This window comes from Pteropus vampyrus, unplaced genomic scaffold (genome assembly GCF_000151845.1).
Source record: "Pteropus vampyrus isolate Shadow unplaced genomic scaffold, Pvam_2.0 Scaffold4, whole genome shotgun sequence".
Lineage (NCBI taxonomy): Eukaryota > Metazoa > Chordata > Mammalia > Chiroptera > Pteropodidae > Pteropus > Pteropus vampyrus.
In genome coordinates this window covers 13,545,444-13,570,883 of record NW_011888785.1, presented here as the reverse complement: position 1 = coordinate 13,570,883, position 25,440 = coordinate 13,545,444, and the positions used below count along the sequence as shown (strand labels likewise).

At 37.5% G+C, this 25,440-nt stretch overlaps 1 protein-coding gene across 1 annotated transcript in view; it reads left to right on the top strand.

Moving 5' to 3' along the window:
• Window positions 1–1,275: 1,275 nt before the first annotated feature.
• Window positions 1,276–25,440, top strand: part of PPP1R9A (protein phosphatase 1 regulatory subunit 9A) — a 274,958-nt gene continuing 250,793 nt past the window's right edge. Inside the window, exons 1-2 of the mRNA XM_023533105.1 lie at window positions 1,276–1,357; window positions 3,488–5,108. Coding sequence (XP_023388873.1) covers window positions 3,714–5,108 — 1,395 coding nt within the window. The 5' untranslated portion in view covers window positions 1,276–1,357; window positions 3,488–3,713. The remainder of the gene's footprint in view (window positions 1,358–3,487; window positions 5,109–25,440) is intronic.

The window sequence follows — 25,440 nt, the reverse complement described above, 5'->3', positions numbered from 1 at the left end:
CCAGAATTTGGTGAGACTTGAAAAGAAAAAAATTCACTGTTCAAAATAAAGGATACCATAGAATTGAGTAGCTACAAAGAAAGCTCTTTTGAAATTAAGCGAGAAAAGATTTTGCTCCCAGAGTACAGATTCTTTGTATAGATTTGCCGGAGTTGCTATCAAGCCATAATCATTTACGAGCTGATAAAGCTGTGGGTAAGTTACAAAACCTAAACCTCAGTTTTCCTATCTGTAAAATGCAGATAATGATAGTTCTGTTGGAAAAACTTGTGTAAGACCTTGGAATGGGCAAAAGATTACTGGCTGCCCTTTCAAGGGAATGCTGGATGCTATCTGCAGGACTGTGGAGCTCTCTGGTTTTTCAGTAGTCCTCAACTTTGACTACCTTTTACTAGGTTATTTCACGAATCTATAAACTGTAGAAATTTATGGTAATGTAAATGGTTCTAATTTCCAGAATGTAAAATTATTTTGTTCCTTAGAGACAAAATTGATTACTGCCTGTAGAACAGATAATTCAAAACATTATATTTTAGTGCCTTATACAATATTAACCAGTTTTGCCTCTTTCTTGATTGTTTATAAAAGTCTGTTCTTCACATTCTCATTTGAATGTTGCAGTATCTTGCTATTGAGTCGAATAACATTTTTGACACATCTCTATTTCATATTTCTATGAGTCATGTTTTTACCTTCTTGAAAAATTATCCTTCAAGAGTTTCTACTCCATAGAGTTTTCAGGAGGATTGTTTTAAAGGTCTATATTGACGGTCACGATGAAGTTTATATTTTGCAGTAAGGCTGTAAAACTTCTGGTATTTTGCGGCGGGGGGGGGGGGGGGGGAGCTGGTAGAAAGGATGTGGGTACTGAGCATTTATTAAAGAGTGAGGGTCTGAAAAACATCTGCCAAGAGTGTCAGACGACCTCCTCATCCCTTTCCTTTTAGCAGTGGAGACTTAAGGTCAAGGCGGGTGTTAGGTGGAGGCCACAGGGGATCTGGGCCTAGGTGGAGGCCTTCCAGGCCTGGTGAATGGCCTGGGGGTTTAGATGCCCTGAGGTCATGGAATTAACTGCACACTTTGTGGGGCTCCAGCAGTGGGGCAGCCCGAGACCCCAGTTCCCGCCGAACCAACACCCAAGCAGAAAGGCAGTCAGGTCCCCAAAGGGCAGGCTTGCCCCAGGCCCGAGAGGCCCCTTGCCCACGGCCGAGGGGGTGGGGCGGCCTTGCCTCGGGCCGGTGCTTTTTGCCCTCGGTTGGCCGCCAGAGGCTCCCTCTCTCTCCCTCTCCTGGGATTTTGCTGCCGGGCTCTCTCTCTCTCTCTCTCTGCGGCCCTAGAGTTAATCCCATCAGCCGAGGTGAGGCACCTGTTACCCCAGGCCTTCCTCACCCCCGCGGCCTCTCCCCCGTTACACCCCGGCTCCCTGGCCGGCCAAACGGCCCGGCGCGGGTGACCGCACGTGGGCGAAGCCCCTTCCGGGCCGGGACCCGCGCCACAGGCCGGCCCAAGTGTGCGAGCGCATCGGGGCTCGGCCTCCGCCCGCCGACCATGGCTTTGGGCAGCGCCGCGCGCCTCCCGGGGCCGCCCGCGTCGGTCAGGGCGCGCGTGGGGGCCGCCGCAGCCGCCTTGCGCGCTGCGCCGTGAGCAGCGGGTGGAGGGCACGGAGCGGCGCCGAGCCGAGCCGCGGCCACCGGGGGGCGGGGGCGCCTCGGAGGAGGGGGTGGGAGCCGCGGCCGCCCGACCCTCCCGCCGCTGGCGGCTCCCGCTCGGGTAAGGGGGAGGCTGTGTGCGGGGCGAGGAGTTGGGGAGGGTGGAGATGGAGAGGGAAAAAATCGGGATGTACAAAGGCTCAGTTGCAGGCTGGGGGTGGGGGTGGGTTGTGGTTAGGAGCGATAGGTTGAGGATCGGAGGCATTATCAGTGAGATCTATTGTTTCCTGGCACATTGGGAGGAAAAACAAAGGGATTTATGATCATTGCCCTGTAATTTTTTTTTTTTTTTTTTTTTTTTTAATGTGGCCAGGGAGCTCGGTTCTCCCCATGCCACACTGGGATCCGCCTGGCAGCCGCCGGGAGCCGCAGCCAATGTGTTAGGACTTCAGGTGCTTCTTGGCACAAAGCTTGACTGCGACCTCCTACCGTAGCGCTTGGCGTCACCTGCTCTCCCGGCCCTGCCCCGGGGCCGAGGGATTGCGTCCCGAACCAGGCTTGGGAATCGGCCGCCTCTCAAGTTGGTGTTATTTATGTTTGTCTTTTGTGAGGGCAGGTTTTGAATCCCCGGCGGCCCCATCTCCCCCGCCCCCGCCCCCGCGGGTTCGAATTGGCGGGGGAGGGAGTGGGGGGAAGGGGGAGGGTAGGGTGTGTAAGGCTTAAGCAAATGTCAGGGTAGAAGGAGATTGTCGATGCTTTACAAAAAAACCAGGCACCACACTCTAAAGCCTTTCTTGTTTGCATGGGCCATGCATGCGTGCTGGGCCAGGATCCGAGTTCGGAGACGATTTAAGTGAAAGAAAGTGTGTGCTTCCTCAGCTGATTGTGCTTAAGGGTGATGTGGCTCGGCCTAATATTAAAAAGGAAAACCAAAACCAAAACAAAACAAAAAAATCTTTAAAAAGTACGTTGCTCCTCAGAAGATCTTGACGTATTTGATTGCTGGCCTATTGATATAAACTCCAACCGTGGGCTGGAGGAGAACAGCAAGCCAGCATTGGCATTGCCTTTTGAGTTTGTATTAAGTTAGAGGCAAGTAGGAATAAAAAAATCAGGGCTGTGATAAGAAGTTTCACGGTCATTTGCTTTCTGATCGTCAGTCTCATGAATTTATTCCCTTGATATTCTGTATCCCACGCTACAATTAATAATGTCTACCCTTAGTAAACTTATAAATATTTTATATAACTGGACTTGGAGTGAAACTTACTGCCATTTAGGAACTTTTTTTTGGCTTGGCTTGGTCGGAAATTGCACTAGTGTTGCTTTGGGGATGCTGTAAATGAGAGTATTGGACCAGAAAGAGGGAAATAAACCTCTATAGGCTTGTTTTGGAGTTTGTAAACATAGGTTCCAAACTTTTAATTGCACTTATACAGAAAGAATGAGTTCTACCCGATGTAGAGAGTCCCAAATGAAGTTCATTTTTTTTCTGGACAGTTTGATGATATCTTAAAGTTGTATGAACTGCTGATTTCTTTTAAGGTCATTCAGAAAAGCAACCAAAACTTGGTCTCAAGTATTGCTTTCAAGTGTACTTATTGTGTAACTCGTATGTGTGTAAGTGTAATTTTGGTGAGATCTCCAAATTGTGTTTGAAACATTTGTGTTACCAAAGACCAGAGTTATAACTGTTAAATTCTTGGCTTTTAAATTCCCCTTTCAATAAGTAATTTCCACTGTTTGGAGCCACTTTGAAAAGAAAAGTGTGTGTTAGTTGACTAAATCTAAATTCAAATAAGTAAATGAATTCAGAAATTCATTCTTTTCTATTACAGATGAACCTCTAGTCTTGCTTTGAAAAAGCCATTTTGTGTAACTCTTGACCGAATAATTTCCTAATACACCTGTTGGGAGGATCACTGACACAGTATGCCATTTGAGAGATACTTTTTCTTGACCAAATACTGGTGATTAGAGAAGAGAGGTATTTTTTTGTTTGTTTGTTTTTTGTTGTTTTTTTCCTCATCATTATGAACATTGGCTTTTCACCCTGAAGTAAAAATGTTGAAAACCGAGTCTTCTGGTGAACGGACCACTCTCAGAAGTGCCTCTCCTCACAGGAATGCATATAGAACTGAGTTTCAGGCACTGAAAAGTACCTTTGACAAACCCAAGTCAGATGGGGAACAAAAAACAAAAGAAGGTGAGGGCTCCCAGCAGAGCAGGGGGAGGAAATATGGCTCCAATGTCAACAGAATTAAAAATCTGTTTATGCAAATGGGTATGGAACCCAATGAGAATGCTGCAGTCATTGCCAAAACAAGGGGGAAAGGTAGACCTTCATCTCCTCAGAGAAGAATGAAGCCCAAAGAATTTCTGGAGAAAACAGATGGCTCAGTTGTGAAGTTGGAGTCCTCTGTTTCAGAAAGAATAAGCAGATTTGATACAATGTACGATGGCCCTTCATATTCTAAGTTCACAGAAACTCGGAAGTTGTTTGAGAGAAGTGTGCATGAATCAGGACAAAACAACCGTTATTCCCCAAAGAAAGAGAGAGCTGGAGGGAGCGAACCTCAGGATGAATGGGGTGGTTCGAAGTCCAACAGAGGCAGTACTGATTCTTTGGATAGCCTTAGCTCCCGGACAGAGGCTGTCTCCCCAACTGTGAGTCAACTGAGTGCAGTATTTGAGAACACTGATTCCCCCAGTGCCATCCTTTCTGAAAAGGCTGAAAGCAACGAATACTCAGTGACTGGGCATTATCCCCTGAATTTACCATCTGTAACTGTTACAAATCTTGACACCTTTGGTCACCTTAAGGATTCTAATTCTTGGTCTCCTCCAAGCAAACACAGTGATGATTCAGAGGATGCTCAGAAGAGTATTACAACTCCAGTACCAGAAGTGGCTTCGAAAAGTACCTCTCTAGCTTTGATGCCTAGTGAAGAGATACAGCAGAGCAAGGAAGCCGAGGACTCCACATCTAACCAAGAGATTCCTGACAGAATCGACAAAGACATTCTTGAAGAACCTTGTGCTGAGGATAAGGCAATGCCAGAGTCTGACATCCTTTCACCACGAAATGAACCTTTAGAAGATGCCAAAGCTAATTTGGTTGGGAATGAGGCAGCAATGCAACAGAAGAAAGATCTTGCAGGTGGTGATTTTACCTCTCCTGATGCTTCTGGATCCAGTTGTGGGAGGGAAGTACTCGAAGATTCAAATAATTTTGAGAGTTCCCATGTTTACATGCACAGTGACTATAATGTATATCGGGTGAGATCCAGGTATAATTCAGACTGGGGAGAGACAGGCACTGAACAGGATGAGCAGGAAGATAGTGATGAAAACAGTTACTATCAACCTGACATGGAATACTCGGAAATTGTTGGATTGCCAGAAGAAGAAGATATCCCAGTAAATAGGAAAATTAAGTTTAGTAGTGCTCCTATTAAGGTAAGTATGTTTTCTCAGTTTGTTTTTGAAGTTTTCTCTAAGTTTCCTTAGTAATTGGGCCTAACTGTAAGCAGAGTAGATTTTGACAACTGTAAGCAATTCAAAGTCATTGATATCTACATGTTATCAGGTGATTTTACAAGTTTGGAGTTTGAGAGATATACACCATATTTTCTAATGTGCTTTACAGTTGCATAAACCTGTATTGAGTAATAGTAAAGTTGAAGAAGTTTGGGGATTGTGAGATACATTCCAATGGAGTAGAGTGAATGATATGAACACTGAAAACCAGAAGTGTTAGTTCAAAATAGAATGACTTCTTTAACTTGTTTTACCTAAGAGTATCCAAAATAATAACATTTTCTGAATCTAAACACTAGGATATAAGGTATAATGTACAATGGGAGAGTTATGGTAACCTTGAAATAATACTCTTTATTTCCTTGCTGAAAAAATCTTGAGTTATCACTTCTGTGTAAGTGGATTGTGAGGAATGTTGGAACTTTTTTTTTTGTACTGTTACTTGATAGGGAAAGTTTGATTTATGGAAATATATTAGTGGACTTAAATACCTTAATTGGAAAGCTATAACTGTAAGTAGCTTTGAGTTCAGAATTTGATCTGTAGCTTTAAAATGAAATTTTCCAAAAGGAAGTTAAATTGATTTGCCATTCATGGATTTATTTTTACCTCTTAGAGTCTGGATAAATGCCAACTGAATTCAGATGCTCTGTTCTAACGACTTCACTTAGTTAACATTTGGTGTAGAAGAATAGCACAAAATACATCAGCAGCGGGTGGTGAAACATTATTAGCTGGTAATGGCAGTAGGGGTAGGAGGTGATTGGTCGAGTATCAGAATCTCCTGGAGTGCTTTTTCAAAGTGCACTTGCCCACCAGCTCTGTCCTAAGATTCTGGTGTGCTCTCTTAGGGGAACCTGGAGGGTCACAGTGGCAGAATTGTGTAGCTTACACATTGTGTATATAATATATATATATAGATCTATTTGGAATTTGATATAGTATCTTAAAATTTTCTCAGAATCTAAGATCACTGTCTATTGTCATTTCCATCTTATGACACTCCCATATAAGGCTGTAGAAGATGTAGTTTACATAGCAAAGAGAAATCTGACCTTGCTTTAATGATAAAATACTATTTTGAAATAAAGTAATCACCTATGAAATTTTTTATAGGTGTTAGCTGGCAAACTTTCATTTCATTAGTGGAAGGCAAAAGTTCTGAATCAGAATGGGCCATGTCAAGTTCAACTGTGTTTAAAATAACTAGAGATGTGACTCTAGTTTCTGAGTAAGCTGTTTCTTTGCACCTTTCTTTGTTATTCTCTCCCCTGCCCCGCAATTCCAGGCTCTCTCTTTAGTGAGCTCCTAAATTTGATCCTTCATGTCCCCTTTGCAAGTCCTCCCCTTTGAATATCATCTTTCTTCCCTTTAGGAAGAGCGCAGTTAGATTAAATTGTTTCACATCACGCAAGGCAAGAATAACTGAAATGAACTCTTCAAGGAGTTTGTTAAAGCCAGTGACTGACTTTCTAATGGAGGATGGCAGCTTATGAAAATTTATCAAGTAGGATGCTACCCACTTAGCCAAGTGGGGTACTAGCTTTTATTTGGGTCCTGTGCTACCCAAAATATAACTCCACAGTTAATAGTTTTAATGAATTTTAAAGGATTTATCATTGAAATATGGCTGTTCATATGTGATCAGACCAGATTTTTGGGTGTGAGATTTTGAAATTCAAGTTATTTTTTTCTACTATTGCTTATAACAATTAGTGTTTTGCTGTTTAATGTTCATGTAATAAAAATGCTGTGTATTTCATATAACGAAGAATGACATTGATTACATACATTTTAGTTTATCACATTTCATCAAGAACATAGATCAAGCAAAAGATTGTGAAAAGAGAGATAATGCCCCGAGACATTTTAGTAGGCAGTTAATAGTACTAGTTGGAGTGGATTAAGTTTGCAAACAGAAGATTCATTCTTTGCCTTTTGTAATGAATAAGACAATTACTTTCTTGTTGTTCCCATTGTTTAACATGTAAGTGGATTCACTTGGAAATTTTGAGAGCTACTTTTCTACTGGGTGGTGGTGGTGATCATAGTGCTTAATCTCCAGTTAAGATTTTTGCCTCAGAGAGTCATAATACTTTACTAAATTCAGTAAGTATTCATTGAAGGCTTATCATGTGTCTGTTCTCATGCTGTTAGCTGCGGGAGACAAAAATTTATAAGGTTACCTCTTTCCTCTGTGAGCTTGTAGAGTCAGTTCTTAAACACATGGTATTTAAAACCCATGTAACACAGTGTGAAAACTTGTGCTGAAATGTCTAAGGTCCTATGAATACGTTAACTGCCCTTGGCTGTACTAGATGCATGGAGTGAACAGGAGCCAGTAGATCATTCGGAAGGGAATACACTCAACCATTCCATATGTGTTTCTTTATTCTTTTTATAAAACTTTATTTATGGAATGTGAATTATGATTTCCAACTGAAATCTTTTTAAACACACTCCCTCTTGCAGAAGCAGTAGGGCTCATATTCCTTATAGAAATGATCTTTAGAACTTTTACATACTTTTTATATATTCATCCTTTTCTTCACTAGGATAAATATTCTCAACACCTTTAGCCTTTTGTTTTGATCTTGTTTATGATCTTGTGTCTGGGATGATGTCCTCAGTTTCTATTTCAGTTCTTCTGTAGATATTTTAAATAGACATTTCTCTTGCTCTTAAATCTGGTCTTAAATCTGGACTTAGAAAAACATCAAAATAATAGCTGATCTTTCCTGTGTAGCATATTACTTATACATAATTGTTGTCTGACTTTTAGAAATGGTCGGATTGTTTCTTAATGGATAGATGAATGTTTCATAGTGTCCTGGAAAACTAGAATGGGGTTAATAATAAGAAATATAAATCCAACCTTGAGATATGGGATGAAGGAGGGTTATGACCTATACTAATTTGAGATGTGGAGTAATGCCTTCACACTCAAGAGTTTCTGAAAACCAAGGGATTGAGTTCATTAAGTTTGTCTAAATCGAGGATAGAAAGGATGACATTTTTCATTATTTTTCCTGTTAATTCAGAAAATTTATTGAGCCCTTATTATAAGGAACAATGCAAATGTAATAAGTACATGTAACGACTGATGCCGATCAAGTCAGAAACTGCTGGTAGGTGAAAAGTGTATATAGAGCCCATTAGGAATGCTTCTTAGGCTCTTCTGCTCAATTCTGTTCTTGGATGATTGTTCCAAGGTCACTGCAGCTTTATTAAGGAAGTCATAACCCTTTCTCTGTTTCTGGTAGCCTTATGTCCTTTGGATTGGTGTTCATGAAAGATAGCCTATCTGAAGGGAGGGTATTTTCCTCCTTCCCAGCAAGAAGGAGATTACAGGGTTAATGTTGAGGTGTATTGTGCTATACTTTTCTGAGTGTTTCCTCAAACTGTGTAGAGCTTTCCAGAAGAGGATTCAAAGGAGAATCGCCAAGGGCAGTAGTGTTTCTCTAAACCTTACATGACAGTTGTTGAAAATGGTTCTCTTAGTATTTTCTCCCTCATTTGGGGCTCTACGTTGTAAGGGGATACAGGAAGCCTTTTATTCAGGATGGTCTTCAGAGCATAGTTCTGAGATCCAAATTTCTGTCTTTGTGGAGCTTTCTAAGTCTTTGCTCAGTGCTTCTTAAACTTGATATGCATATGAATCACCTGGGGATCTTTTTAAATGTGGATTTCTGATTCAGGAGGTGTTTTCATGGGCAATTACCTTGGTCAGCCTCTAAGTACTCTACCAGCTATTTCAGAGGTTTTGGAATAGACCGGCTCATCAACCAAATTAAAATGCTTGAATCACACGATTTATCGCATCAGTCTAAAACACATAGCGGGAAGCAAGAAGAAAGTTAAAACCCAGTGCAAACAAGTTTGGAAGGACCATACTACCTGAGCCCTGGGTACGCAGTATTCATGTATCCAGCCCTTCTTTCACATCAGCCTTCCCCAGGGATGGTGTGGTTATGAGGACTACAGCTGGTATTTGAGCAAGCACTCCACAGACTAGTGATGCCCTGGGCTAATGATACATACTTGCTGTATCGAAGAGAGTGGGGACAAGTACACTTAGATACAGCTGTAGCTTTGTCAGTTTGGTTGCCACTGAGCCATCGGTTTTATTTGCGTTTCTTGGATAGAGTACCTTTGGGTCCAGGATAGGACCATACTGAGTGTCCTCGGTGGGTGGCTGAAATGCAGAAGACATAGCTGTCAGTCCAGAGATGGCATGACAATAACTTGATCTTTCCATCCCTTTCTATCTACAAGTAAACTTCTCGTTTGTTCCATTATATTTTCTATTTTGGAATGTCTTACAGGTTACTAACTTACTTATTTTTAACACATGGGATGAATTTTGCCTTTCTCTTACAGGCTCTCATTATGTATACTTAATTGAGCCTCTGAATGTTGCCTCCTTCATAAGCTAATAACTTGAGATAATCAAATATTATCACTTCTTATAAATTTCTTAACCTTTATAACAGAATTTAACATTCTTAATAATTCTCAAATACTACAGCAGACTTACAAAACAGTATGTCTGGGGTGAGATTTTTGCATTTCTAATAAGCTCTTAAGTTGGTGCTGTTGCTTCTGGTCAACAGACTACTCTTTGGAATATGACTTTGAAATATAGTCTTCTGGCTTCTGAAAGGAGCTGGTCCCAAAATGTTGGGGAAGCTCATTTAAGAAATCTGCTTTCGAGATGGGTCTACTATACCTGGTTGTGTGGAATAACATTCTTTGAAAACAAAATAGGTGTAAACTTGTAAAGGCATGAGCTGTTTTGGGATCCCCAAATGGATTATGATTCCTAAATTCATAAGGAGTTTGGGTCATTAAAAATCCTATCCTAGACTCTTAGTATGGTCTAAGTGTTTAATTATAAAAAGATAGGAAGAGGAAGTTCTTGATAGACTCAGAAATTCCATTTCTCTCATTTTTTTGGAATCCTAAGTTAATAAACTTCTAGAGAGAATATAAGAATTGTCATCTTATTGAACTTACTTTTATTTGGATAACTTTGATGTCTTAACATTTAAATTGGACTTACTTTTAAAATTGGATATTTTGTAAGCTATAGTTCATAACCATGTAAATATGTCAAATATTTTAATGTGCTGTGTAAAATCGAATAATGAATATTCATTGAATGAACTCCTTTTATAATATTGAGTATGTATATACTAACACCTCTTTGTTTTCACTGAATGTTGGTCATTCGGCATGTAGAAAGGAATTCTTCTGTACATCTAAATAGTATAGACATTTGCTGGCATTTATTTGTAGTAGATTTAAAATTTCTTGCTTTTTGTATCATCCATAATATTTTGTCTTCTCTAAACTTTATCACAAAGGACACCGGTTGCTGGATTAATGGACTAGAAAGATAAGAGGCTGAATTCGAGGGAAAATAACTTTATTATGTTATCCAGATATTGTTTACCTTATTAACTCAGTTACATGCCCCTCAGCAGTAATTTGATTTAAATCTCATCTGCATTTGTTTTTCTCTAACATTTTCTTCACCACTGAGAAAGAAAGAGGTTTTGGAATTTCTGTAGAAAAATACAATTAGATATAGGATAAATTCTGTGTAGACAAAACAAGCATAGCTATATTATTTTTTCTTGTGCTGTTATCTAACTTACTTAATACTTTTAAAATAATTATGCTTTTCCTTTTTGGATCTATTTCATTTTTGTTCTTTTACTTCCTTATATTCTGCAGTTCTCATTTCGAAGGAAGAAAAACTTTTAAAATAATGCTTTCTTTTTTTTATTCCTGGTCACTTTAAAAATTTTTCTCTGGTTCTAATCTCTTCGTTTTGGTTTGTCACATAACAACCTAAAGATGAAAAATACTTAAAGGTAATCTAGTGTAATTTCCCACTCACTTCAGTTAGCCTTTCGATAGCAGATTGCTGACAGATGATCGTTCAGCTTCGGCCTGAATAATTCCACTGTGGGGTATTTATTATTTTGCAAGGTGAAAGGAAAGTTAGAAGGAGGAACATGCTGTGTGTGTGATTGCACACACATGCACGTACTTATTTTCATTTATTTTTAATTTGCATTTTTTTTATTGAGGTAAAATTCAAATAATATAAAATTCACCATTTTAAAGTGTACAATTCACCAGTTCTTAGTATATTCACAATATTGTACAGCTGTCACTTATCTAATTCTAGAACATTTCCCTCACTGTAGAAAGAAACCCTGTGCCTGTTAGCAGTCACTCCCAATTCCCCTTCTTCCAGCATCCTTTGGCAAGCAGTATTCTACATTCTGTCTATGGATTTGCCTCTTCTGGACATTTCATATGAATGGAATCAGGGGCATGCTTTTTAAAAGGAATGTAGGAGACACAATGAGTCTGTCTTGAGATATGTTCAAATTTAAGATACTGTGAGTCTAGAGAGCAAGGGCAAAAGAATTTTCTGGATGGTGACATGGTGTAAAGATTGGGTGACAATATGTGGGAGCACCGAATACTGCCTTCCTTTTCAAGAACTGTCATGGAGAGAAAGAAGACAAAAAGCTGAGGAGACAGCAGGATCCAGGAAGGGATAAGCATACGTATTTGTAAACTGAGGAAGAATAGTGTATGTAGCAAAGAGGATGGTTGGAGTAATTTCCTTGCTTGGGATACTGCACTGCAATTCATGTAATCAGAAATTGCTGTTGATGAAGCTTAAGTGTTTGCTTCAGCGGAGTATATATACCTTTGGAGGCACAAGTAGTGCTAATGATGATTTTCATCTTTACATTGGTCTTTTATAGAATGAATGGACCCTTTTCCTTTCCTAATGATCCGATGCTTATTTCCACCCTACTGCTCTTATGCTGTTGCTTTCATGATTCTTTTACGTTGATTGGAATTGTTCATAGACGAACTTCACTCTTCATTTTAAAATTCTCCTCATCCTTCAATATTTCAATGCAGATTTCATGTGCCATACTTGTTATTATCTGTACTATAACCATCTATGAGATGAGTGATTTTGGGGAGGCGTTTAGTTTATTGCACATCGTCTACCAAAGCATATTGTGTATTATTACTATTCAGTATTTTTAATTGGTGATGAAAGTAACACCAAGAATTACTTGATATTTTGTAAACTTGGACAAATCTGCCTCTTGAGGCCTTGGTTTTCTTATTTGTAATTGAGGCTATGTCACTTGTAATTTATCACTAAGACCCTTTCTCAGCTTCAACATCTTGTGATTCTTTGATTATCTCTTAAGTATATTTGTAAAATACCATTATCATAAATATTTGTGCTATAATTTCAAAGGGAAAATTTTGTCCATCTTTTGCTGAAATATCAAAATGAAGAATTTATATTAAATTGCTCTTGAGAATGTTATTCATGCTGTTGATTATTATAAAAACTTTAAAATGGTTAAAATGTTAAATTCAAGGGAGTACATTTTTATAGAGGCTCATTAGAGCAACTTGAATTTTGAAAGTATCTCTTGAACTATATATTAAAACACCCTGCTGAGGAACCTAAGAATAAAGAAAGAAATGTTTTGTAATACAGTTGCTGACATATTAATTGCTTCACTCACTTTTGTTCTAGAAATAGCTTTACAGCATAGTTCAACATGATTGAGATATTGATAATTTTTTTGCACAATTCCTAATTTTTCAGCCTATTTGCTCTTGCTTTCTTATGCACCTGTCCTTACAAAAAGGGCAATGAAATAGGCAGAGTATAAAGGTATCTGGAAATTTAATATTTCAGGAGGAGGAAAGTTTTGTTCTTTGCCTATTTAATCTATTTCAGAGAGATTTCAAAAAAGTTTTTAGAGTTAAATTTGTTCCTTATATGTTTACGTATGAGGAAAGTGATTTTAAATGAAATAGCTCACACACATGTTAGGCTCCTCTCTTTTTTAAGTAAGATAATGAGTTGTGTTCTGGGGATGCTCATCTTCCAAATTATTTTCTGTACCAGCTGGAATACAGTGACTGGATTGGGACACACAATGGTTGGCGAGGGCCAAAAAGATTACTGAGTCATGACCATGGAGGCTTGTTTCCAGGAGTGACCAGATGAGAGGCTTTAAGAGTAGGTATTTGGTGGTTTTCCCTTGATGCTTTTGAACTGGCATGGATGGCCCCGAGGAACTGAGAAATTCTGTGCCTTGAGTCAGTTACTCTGTAGTGAGGAGCACCTTTCTCTTTCATCCACTTCAGAGCTCTCCTTCTAAAATTACTTTTTATTTCTGTGCTTCTTTCAAAAATATGTCAGGACAGAACTTCATGGAGTGTACATTCATACTGGAAAATTTGTCTAACCTTGAATACAAGGATTTTAAATAGTACTCAGTCAGAGGTGCCTGCTCAGGCTTTTGAAGGGTTTTTCTTCCACTGTAATGGACCTCAGTAGATGAAAAGAGAAAAACAACTTTATTGGTTGGAGTTTAAGATCTTCTTGTGAGTCAGTGCTGTATTGATGGGTTCCTTTACTAAGCACTTGTTTCAGATTAAATAGATATACAAAGTTGTTACATAAAAGAGGAAAAAGATATCAATTCACACTTTTTATTAGGAATCCACTGATATAAGTGTTTTTTTGTTTTGTTTTGTTTTTTTTTGAAAGAAACCTTTCCTCAAGGGGAAAGGCAGAACTTTATTATAGAGTGTTTAGCTATCATCTTGTGTACTAATGCATAAAATGTATTTATTTTTAGAAGTTTATTCTGTAGGTAGAATAGTAAAGGACGATAATTTAAATTATGACACAGTTGTTATATTATAGGCTATACCCAAAGTACCCATTTCCTCTTAGATAGTTTAAGATCGAGCACTGAATATTCAAGCAAACACACAAACAATCCTTAAGAAAAATAAAAGCTGAACCAGAAATGAAAATTCTTAATATGATAAGGAAAGCAGAATGTAAGAATGATAATAATGTAAATCAGGTCTTCATTGACTTTTGCTATCTGTGCATAACACTAAATAAACATTAACAAGAAATTATCCCTACATACAATTTTTTTGTTCAGCATGTAAAATTACTTACGATTATTTAGGATAGATTCCTAACAATAAAATTATCGGTTAAAGTATTTTAAAGCCCTCGATACAGACTGCCTGAATTATTATTCAGAAAGACCGTATGCATTTATAATTGGCACCACATCGGCCTGGCTTTCTCACAGTCTCCGTGTCACCACTTCGTATTCTTCACACGTTTTTAGTTTGGTAGATGAAAAATGTCTTTCATAATTTCCATGTATTACGTTGATTTATTGGTGAGTTAGAATGTTTTCATGTGTTTATAGGCCTTTCTTGCATATGAGTTCTAGGTGTGGTTAATTGTTTTGTCAGTGATAGTTAGGACTTTATCAAAGTCTTATTTGTCTTGGTAGAAAGTTAAGAGAACTCATGTATCCAATAACAGGGAAGTGGTTAAATTCATTATGACGTATAGTGTAATAGGATAAAACTGTTATGAAATGTTTAAAGATGAGAAATACTTTATAATATAATATAGGGTAAAAAGATTGGTTATATACTTAATACACGTTTTTATTATGATTTGAACATCAAAATGTTAACTCTGTGGATGGAGAGAATAAAGGTGATGTTTTAAAAAATTATTTATATTTTTCTAGATTTACTAAATTTTTTACAACGAGCATATGTTACTGCTTTAAGTATTTAAAAAAGGTGATGAGATCACAATTGAGATGATCAGTAATAACAAGAAGTTTACGAAACCAGATTTTAAATACTGTCCAAGATTCTCATAATTAATTTTTAATGTAATTTTTTTTGGACTTCAGTGTCACAGAAAAAATTTGGTTGAAGAGTATAAATTTATGAAATACTGAAGAAAGTGTTAATTTAAGAAAATGGGTGAACTTTTGACAGTTGAATTCATTAAGTGCACACTTTTTAATCTTTGGTAAACTTGATCTCATATTTGTGGCTCAGCTTGAAAGTATTATGCGGGGAAGACCTTCCAATGTATTTTAAATTATGGTAACATTTGCATAGGTGTTAGATATTTTTCTTGAGTTACCGTTGTGTATATGATATCCTAGCATGTTACGTAAAATACACTTTTAAAAACAGGCATATATTCTGGATTTGATATGAAAAATATTTTAATGAATAGTCTTACTAAAAATAATAAATATTTGTTTAAAAGAAGCCTAACAATTCTCCTATGTGAGATTATATCTTTCTTTTTGATCTGTTAAATTATTGAGCCTTAACAGGCTTTCTCTCTCATAAGTTGAGAGAGTAGTCAAGTTTAGTATCTTGCCTATATACAATCCTATGAAAACACTTGCATACACTCAGTTAAAAACAGGATTTTGAGTTCTAGACCTCCACAGTGTCCTTCTGAATATATTTCCTGTTCCCAAACATCAGCCAATATGTAGTTTCCTGTTGTTGTTCTTAACAAAACTTTTAGCTGAAAAGACAATCATTTGATGTATGATTAGACTATAAGTAGTATATAATAATATTTTTAGTTAAAGTCAAAGGGTCAGTTTGTCTCATACATTGGGTAGTGCTCCACCTTTGAAAAGTTTTGGTAGAAAATGCTGGAGTTTATAAATGATGAGAAAAATATTGTTGCTGGGTGGCAGAGTTTTCTGAAATTAGAAATTTAAAGTATTTCTTCTGGCCTAATTAGATCAACTGACAAATCTTACACTTTTAATCAACTTGGCATTTTTTAAGCTCTGATGAAGTCCTAATTAAATTGCCTTACTATATAATATGGTGCTACATTATCAGTTTTCATTAGGTATACTTAAACCTTACTATACTATGGTGAATAAATTTTATTTGTATTTTTTTTAATACTGAGTTTAGAGTAGTAATACTTAGATGTACGTATGTAATTGTAAGGATTAATTAGAGGAAAGAAAGCAACGTTATTGTGCACCCAACCAAGTTTGAGGTGAGACTTGTGTTTTCCATAGGAGATGATGATGCTTGTGGAATTTTTATATTGTGGGCCCTTTTCTGAATAATGAGTTCTGTGACTAGTATATGTAAGGAACTGGAGAGCTCTCAGGAGATTGCTCCATTTGCAGATGTAGCAGTCAGAAGTTTTAGTTTTGAAGTTACTCAGTTTTGGCTCTTAATATCTTGAGAAATTTTACCCTTAATTTAGAAAGGAACCATTGACTAAGAAGAGTTTATCCATTTCACTGGAGGATGGTGGAAATAAACTGTAAATATTGATATGAAATACATTTGAAGGTGTCTTTTTCCATGTCTTGTATTTAATGTTTAGGTAATATATTATTAGTCAGGGTTCTCCTGAGAAACAGACCCAATAGGATGTGTGTGTGTGTGTGTGTGTGTGTATGGAGTGGGGAGTGGGAGGAGAGATTGATTGATTGATTGATTGATTGATTGATTGATTTAAGGAATTGGCTCACATGATTATGGAAGCTGGCAAGTCCAAGATCTGCAGGTTGGGCTGGCAGGCTGGAAACCCGAGGAAGAGCTGATGTTGCAGTTCGAGTCCAATCGCCGTCAAGCTGGAGACCCAGGGAAAGACCCAGGCCAGATGGAGACGCAGGGTTCAGGTCCAAAGACTGCTGGAAACTTCGTTCTTGTTCAGGGGAAGTCAGTCTTGTGTTCTGTTCAGGCTTTCAACTGATTGGATGATACCTACTCACATTATGGAGGATCATCTGCTTTACTCAAAGTCTACCAACTTATATGTTGATTTCACTCAAAAACACCCTTACAGAAACATGCAGAATAATGTTTAGCTATGTATCTGGGCACCATGGCCCAGCCAAGATGACACATAAAATTAACAGTCACAGTCAGGGTTTCTCATTTGGTTGTACCCTACGAAGCTGTTTCAGGAAAAAAAGCTCAATTTTCCCACATATCTTAGTGGAGGAGTTGTTTTTCTGCTCTGTCATTCTTAGAAAACTTGCCAGAGGGGTTCTCCCTCTTGGAGCATGATGTAGGATGATCACATGATTTGGGATCAGACCTGGATTCAGATCCTGCTGACATATGATCTTCTTAAGAAAGTTTGTTTTAAACTTTGAAAGCAGGATTTTGTTTCATGGTTGTGTCTTCAGGATTTGCACACTGCCTAGCACATAGTAGGCACACAGTGTCAGTAGCCTTTGACGCCCATCCCCCTTGCTCCTGCCCTTCCCCTGTCCTCTTCTGCCCTCTCCCATCTGAAGGCCCAGAGAGAGATGATAGTGATAATAGTCGTACATGCATAATGATTATATAATTTATTTATAGATAAAATCTTTCAAGTTAGCAGTTATAAATGAAAGCTGAATGATTCCATTACAGATTGTAATCTTTTCCGGCCCCTGCGCCAACTTACTGAAGCTGTTGTGATCTCTTTTGATTTAGGAAATCTCAATTCTTTTGCCCTGTAAAGTAATGACAGTCTATAAGTAACCAGAAGCAGTCATTAAAGTATGGTTGCGTGAGATATGGCTGTGAGAGTGGAAGGGGGAGAGTATTCATTTTGCCTTAACTATTTCTACTTTGAGTGATTGCTCAAGCTTATAATTAGTTGCAAGAGAATATAAAAATTGAGGCTCCATACAAAAGTTGTAAAGCTCCTTATTTAGAAATTGCAGTAATTTGCCACAACTTTGGTAATTTGAATACGTGAGTATATCTGTATTCTTACATGAAAATTATTGAAAATTTAATTAAAGCCATCGAATTATTTCTTACCATTTAGTTTCTTCCCACCTTTTATTTCCTGATCTGTTTATTAAAATGTGCTTTCTTTTGTTCTTTTCAGTCATCAGAGAGGAATTACCTTTTTTGGATCATTTCTGCCCCCCCCACTCCTTTGATTTTGATTTTAGAAGTGTCCTTGGTTTTAAATCCAGAGCTAAGTTATAATTTTCTAATTATTTTGGTAGTCAGTGTCTTATTATCTAAGTGAGCTCTTGCTGAATATGACTTTGATTTATCCAGGAAACAGCTTTCCATTTTTCTCAGTGACTTGTAAGTAATTAGTAATAAACTTCATGGGAACAAATAATCCAGGGTCTTGAAATCGTATTTTTTGTCTCTATGTTTCCTCCATGAATTACATTATCTGGAAGTTGTCTGGCAGTTGTTATTAGACTGAAATATGAAGTGGTTTTGCTTGTTCGGGTAACTTTGTTTATGTACATAATGTATATCATTTCCCCCTAGCAGGAATAGCTTTTAATGGCACTTTAAGGAAGAGAACTGCTCAACTGTTTCTGCATTTTTCTTTTTAAGTAAAAACAGTAACTTTTTTTGAGTTACGTACATTTCTGGAGACACAAAAAAAGTGTTCTGTAAAAAAAGAAATAACTTTTAGTGATGGTGGTGTTGGTAAGAATATATAACACTGTGGAAAGTTCATCATATTATTTGAATAGATTGAGCCAGTATGTCAAATGTGATGTTATTACTGCTGATATTTTTTTGTTTTGAGATTAATATGATTATAACATTCTATAATTACTGTGTGGGAATTGTCAAGGATGATCAATCACTTATTATTTGGGTGTATTTATAAATAACTGGTTATGCTGCAGTTATTTAGAGAAGTATTGTCTTCTGAATTGATTGATAACAGTCAACAAACATTATTGAATATACTTAATATGTGTTGAGCTTTGGATTCAGCAGTACGAGTATTAAGATAAATAAGTCCTTGCTCTTCAAGAAATTTCTTGTGAAAGAGATAGAAAGAGAAGAAAACATTTATGGGATAAGTAGTGTGATAAGTAGTGTGATACAGCTATATATAGAAGGTAACCATATATAAACTATTGTCCAAACTGTGGCTCTTCTCAGAATAAAAAGGGGTGAATAATAATCACACATATTTGAGAAGTTAGCCTGAGTGTGTATTTGTATTTTGTTTATTTATATATACTTATTTACTTAATAAACAAGCAAAATACATATACACACTCAGACTAGTAAGTGTTTGCAGAGAAAGGGGCAGGTGTGCAAGGTAGCGAGAAGGCACAGAACAGAGAAAAATATCTTATCTTGCAGATCTTAAAGTAGCTTAATATTTTTGGGACATAGTAAGGCAAGGGCAGATCAGGAAGTTTACTTTGTGCTAGTCTTAGGAGTTTGTGTACTTTTCTGAAAACTTATCAGTCATTGGAACAGATTTTAAGAGAGGAAAGTGTTGGTTGGATTTGTACATCAGAGCACTCTGATGGAGATTGGAAGATGGGTTGAAGGGACGGGTGTGGAAGTGGACATGGGGTGGGTATGCAGGGATCCGAGTGAACAGGGATAAGACTGATGAATGTTTGTAAGAATGGGGTTCAAGACAAAGGGCAGACTGGGGAAAGATGGATTAGGCAGAGGATGATGAGAGGTGCTGATTTTTATAAAATTAACTTTTTTAGTGCAAAAATCATATGCTACTATTTCTTACTCATCTATGTATTTTTCCCTCCCTGTAAAGCAAGGGTCCCCAACCCCCGGGCTGTAGACCAGTACTGGTCTGTGCCCTGTTAGGAACTGGGCTGCACAGCAGGAGGTGAGCTGCCTGCGAAGTAGTGAAGAAGCTGCATCTGTATTTGCAGCCGCTCCCCAGCGCTAGCATCACCGCCTCAGCTCCACCTCAGATCATCAGGCATTAGATTCTCATAGAAGCACTGGTCCCTGGTGCCAAAAAGGTTGGGGAATCGCTGCTGTAAAGGACCTTGCCTAGTGCTTGGTTTATAACAGGTAATTACCAAGGAATTAGCTGGACATAAAGCGTAAGTTGATTGTCTTTGAGCCATCATTTCTGAAATAGGTAAACTAATGGGGGCCTTGGAGCGAAGTCTGTGATCTGAGAGTTGGATTCAGTATCTATGCCATTGGGTACTGTGAGGCTGGAAAAAGGGGGTAAGACCTGATGAGAGTGTTTGTAGGCAGCATGAGGGAGCAGGCCTACATTTTGGAGGAATAGGGTTTGAGAAATAGTGCTTGGGAAAAAGCTCAAAAGAGACGATAAGAAAGATTTAAAGAAATACAGAGGTTTAATGAATGACCTTGCCGGTGGGTTGGTGGGTAAAGAAAGGAACTCTGAATAATTTCGAGGACATCTGGTGGTATCTATGGATTGAGACTGGGGGAAGAGCACCTCTAATCAGGGAAGGTAAAAGGAGAACAGAGATTAAAGATATTGTCTAATAGTTATTTCAGATCAAGTAGACTACTACTATCGGACCATTTAAAATATATAATAGTAATTTAGGGCTGTGTATAAAGTTGGTGGCAGATTTGGAGTCAGAGTTCAGGGCCTGAAAGAACCAGTGCTGTGCTTGCCTTGCAGGTTAAGCCTAGGTGGTTAATGTATCTATCCACAACAGTCAGGTGTGCAGATTGCTGGTGCCTTCTGCAGAATTACTTTGTGTGGTCAGCTAGAAATTTTTCTTTTTTTCCTTTGCAGATTTTTCTAGTTGTATTTTCCCCTCTGATATGATGGATCTGTAATGATCCTAAACAAAGGCCCCAGAGTAATACACATGAAAATTATTCTAAATCAGCAGTAGACCGAAATAGTATTTCTTTCAACCTTATTTTACATTGCTAAAATAAGTACTCATCAGTAGGATGTCATGTTTATTTTCTTTTCTGAATGCATGGGGAGCTTCGGATAGTGTCCTATTTATGACCTAATTCATTTCAAGCAATAGCCTTTTGACAGGTCATTGTAAATTAAAATCTTTTTCCTGTTGGCTTAATGGCACACACTGAGATTTTGTTTCTGGAAACAGATGCCACCTTATAAAAATACTAAAATTAGTCATGAAAATGAATCAAGAGAACATACAATGAAAGTTTGTGCAAATGCCAGGTATATTAACCAACACAATCATAATGTTAATGTTCCTTTTAGGGGATTTTTCTGCATGAATTAGACTGTGGGTTCTTAAAATACCACTTCTGCGTGTGAGAATGTGTGCCTCTGAAAGTGTTTTGATGGGAGTGGCTGTTTCCATGGCTATTTCTTCTTCAGTGAATTTTTGCTGCTGAGTCTTTGCTGTCCTGGCTTTGGCATTTACTTCCCTGGAGGTAGGTGCTAGGCTGGGCAGTAGCCAGTTTTAAACACAAGTTTAGTTTTATTTGCTGTTGTAATAATGTAAGCTGGCAAATGCTTGTGGTTGAACCTTTGTATCTCAGGGGTGACTAGAAATAGATCTGCTTACTATTGGCCCTCCTTAGAAAGAATGGGTTATTATTATTATTTTTAAGCAGATCAGTATTTACCAACTGAAAGATGCTTTGGATTTTTTGCTGTTATATTTTGCTTTATGATTTTGTAAGTTGTGTCAAAAATATTGAATTTGGTACTAACTCTCCACTTGAATTCTCTAAAATGAAAGTGCTGGCTTAGATGATCTTCATTCTCGAAGTCTCTTATAGATGTAAAATCTCATATAATTCTTAATTTGCTACTTGAATAATTAGACCCTTTACTTTTGTGAACGTTGTTTCGAAGTGTGAACTTGATGTTTTTTAAAGTTTATTAGAACCGAGGCAAAGTTTTAGAGAGCTAATTCTGGAAGTTAAATTTAGGTCTATGTTAAAATTGAGAGAATATGTATGTATTCACAGCATTTGACCTTGGAAATACAGGTGGGAGTGGTTGAGAGGAAGAGGAAGGGGGATGGAGGAACTAATTGTGACAGTTCATGAATTAAATTAACCACCTACTCTACCAATAATAATTATGGTCCTTTTTTTTTATGCTGTTCTTGATTTACTAAGATGGAGATGGAGATTCCAATTTACTTGGGGCATATGCTTTGTTTGTCAGGAAGGGTAATAGGGTTTTGATTCATCTACATGTACCATCTGATTTCCTGTGTGACTGATACTGCATAACTGTGAAACAGATGGTTAGGAGTGCAGTACATATCTGTAGAACAGCACTGTGTGACGAAATATGTGACTATGTGATTGAAAGTCAGGAAAGAATTAGCTTTGACTAGAAAACAAACACACACACACACACACACACAGATTGCCTTTGGGTATATATGTATACCTACACTGCTATGCACATATTTAGTGTCCTGCCATCATGTAGGAAAATTCCACTGCTTTAGTTGTTAAGAAGAGTTACATTATCAAACTACAAAGCTGAAAGAAATTCTCTGGGAACATAGTTTGCCGTGATTCCACTTGAAGTGTGCACATTTATAAAGCAATTAACAGAGATAAATTTATTATGGTTCAGTTTTTAACTATAGGCTGCTCCCTCTCTGAAAAGTCAGAAATACAAGTTGAAGTTAAAATATTCTGAACTATTTGAATAAATGCCACTGAAGCACGTAAAATATCGAAATGCTGCTTAAGTCATCACTGAATTTAGGTAGACAGGCAGAGAGATCATAATAGAATTGAAGTGGGAGTCATTCTCCTCCCTTCTCTCAGTGGCTTTGGAGACAGTCCCAGTGTGGTTAATGCTGTGTGCTTATATTTGAAAATCAGCATGGTCGGGTCCTCTAACCTGTAGAACTCAGACGAGCTGAAGTGTGGCATCATAGAGCAAGTAGTGAGGTATAGTGAGATGAGGGTGCTCACAGTGCCCGGGTAAAACCACCTGGGTAAACATTAGCTTCATCTCTTTGTCTCTATTCTGTCACCACCTAGGATTTCTTTATAATTGAAGGAATTTTCCTAACCACTTGAACACTTCACCCTAATAGAATAACAAGAAACAATCTTAATTCCAGTTTTGAAAAAAAAAATAGTTCCTAGAATAGGAACCTACAACATTCATTAGCAACATTCAAACGAGCATTTGAGTACCTGCTCACCCTACCCCCGCCCCCCCATCTCCAGGAAAATCATTTGTACTTCATCTCACAAACTTCTCTTTTAAAGATCCTTTTGTTATTCTGCTTCAGTTAACTGATCTACCTGACTGTGAGCTCCTTAAGGGTAGGAAGCTCCAAGACTTTGTAATTTTTATGTCCCTATTGCCTATGGCTCAAATTAGGTGCTCATGAATTAATTGTGAATGACTGCAGCTTTACAACCATCTACCCATGTTATACGAGTATGCCCTGGTTTCCAGAGCTCATAGGCATTAACAAAGCCTATGAATTGCAAGTCTATGGCAATAAGTGGTTTGGTTTCACCTAGAATTATATGAATCTCATGTCAACTGTTTTTAAGAGAAAAATTGGAGAAATAAAAAAAAAAATTTTTTCTCTCTTTTGAGAAGATGAAGATATTCAGGTGCGTAATGGCCCTGATGATGGATTTTGGCTTTTTCTGTAAATTGGTATATCATTTTGGATAGATTGTGAAGCCATCTCGTTTCTTTAATTTGGTATAACTTTGAGGATTAGTTTTATTTTATAGGTTTGTAATATTGCATATACTTATTTGTTGTGTGTTTTCTTTTGGCATGGTGATATTTTAGACATCTCTCTGTATTCTCATGGACGAATTTGTTCCCTAAATGTATGACATTGCTTATGAGAGGTGTTATTTATTTAAATGACATGAACTCTTTTTGCCAGTGGTGGAGGTGCTTTATTAATTTCAAACATCTTTTTACTGTGTACCCTTCTAGCAGTCTGGGGTATTTAGAAGTGGTGTTTCAATTCCTTATTTATTTAGTTTTTTGTTTTTTATTTAAAATGTTTATTGTGAAATATATTGCTGAGATTTTTATATCATTATAATTGTTTTATGTGTAACTTTTATTTTTTCCCATTGCATTTCTATTTTTGATATTTTCCTTTTATATCATTTAATTTTTCCCATGAGAAAGTAATTGGAGCCCTTGAATCTGCTCTTTTCTTTTGTAGCTTGTTATGTATAAACATCATATGGTCGAAGTCGACATGATCAAATTTTTTCTTTTAGTTAACAAAACTAAATTGTGATTGTTTCAGCAACAGAAATTTGAATCCGGTTTTATTTCAGACGTAAATCGGTGATAATTTTTGTAAGGTCTGGACACCCTAGTTAAGCTGATATGTATAATTTAGTCTAAATTGCTATTTACTTAATATTTAAATTTCTTAATCTTACTTTTGGGATTTCCTCTCTATACTCTTTTTTAGTTTCCTTTTGTACTAACACTTTCTGCTGTTTTCCATTTAATTTTGCTTACTTACATAAACACGTTTGTTTCTTACGCGAAAACTTAAGTTTTAGAAGTTTTTTTTTTTTTTGTAATTTTGTGCATGGATTTCACAAAGGAGTCCAGGTGATTTACAGCCAGAAAATACAATTAAAAAACTAATCGGGAATAAAGTAAAGAGGGGCCCAAATGTGGAGATTGTAAATCAGCAAAATTGCTTCTCTGTTTGTGCCTTGCATGTGATCTTAAGCATCCTGTAGATTGCAAGGAACAGCAGGTCTACACAGTTGTGTGTTTCTGATGCTAAGGACAAGCAGCATTGTCTACTTTAGGAGCCACAAAGCTTTTGTTTTGTTCCTAAGGAAAAAGTTTTTACATGAGACATCATCATGTTGATGATAATTAGATAAAATTTACCTGCTGGGCATTACTCAGAGGGTTTTATTTGTGTTAACTCATTAGATCGTTAGGACAGCCAGTCTCTTTACAGCAGGGGAAACCTAGACACAGCGTTTGAGCACAGAGCCCACAGTTTATGGGTGGATCCAGCATGTGGCCAAGGTGGTCTGGCCCTTGAGTCTGTGCTCTTGACTTATGTAAGACTCAGTCTTTAGAATAGGTCTTTCATGACAAGCTGTCTTCTTTCTGTATTTTTACCCCATTTGGAAAATAGTTTTCTTATAAATGCTTTTAACTGAGTTTAGAACTGAGTATCATTGCATAGCACGATCAAAGTAAGTTTAAAATTCTCAATCTGAGACAAATAAAACTCTAACATTAAAATTTTTTGATGTTAATGTTATTTTATTGACTAGTCTTTGAAAAATTTCTGTGAAATAGTTCACATTTAACAAATGGGGAACTAGAGGCAGAGTGCTAAATCAACAAGATCAGGGTAATTATAAGATGGCCCAGGGGTAATTTGAATGTAGTATTCTGCTTGGGGAACATTTCGGCCTTTTATTTATTGGATATACATTTTGTATCCAGACTGGAGCACTGGACCATCAGTGAGTTAATGTGTCTTTCCTGTGTCAGGCTTCCTGACAGCTCAGTAAGTATAAGTGAGTCACAGCAGCACACCCTTAACAATTTAGACATCAGACGCTTGCTTTGAACATATTGTCCGTTGTTTAATCTCCTCTGATGTGACCTTTCAAG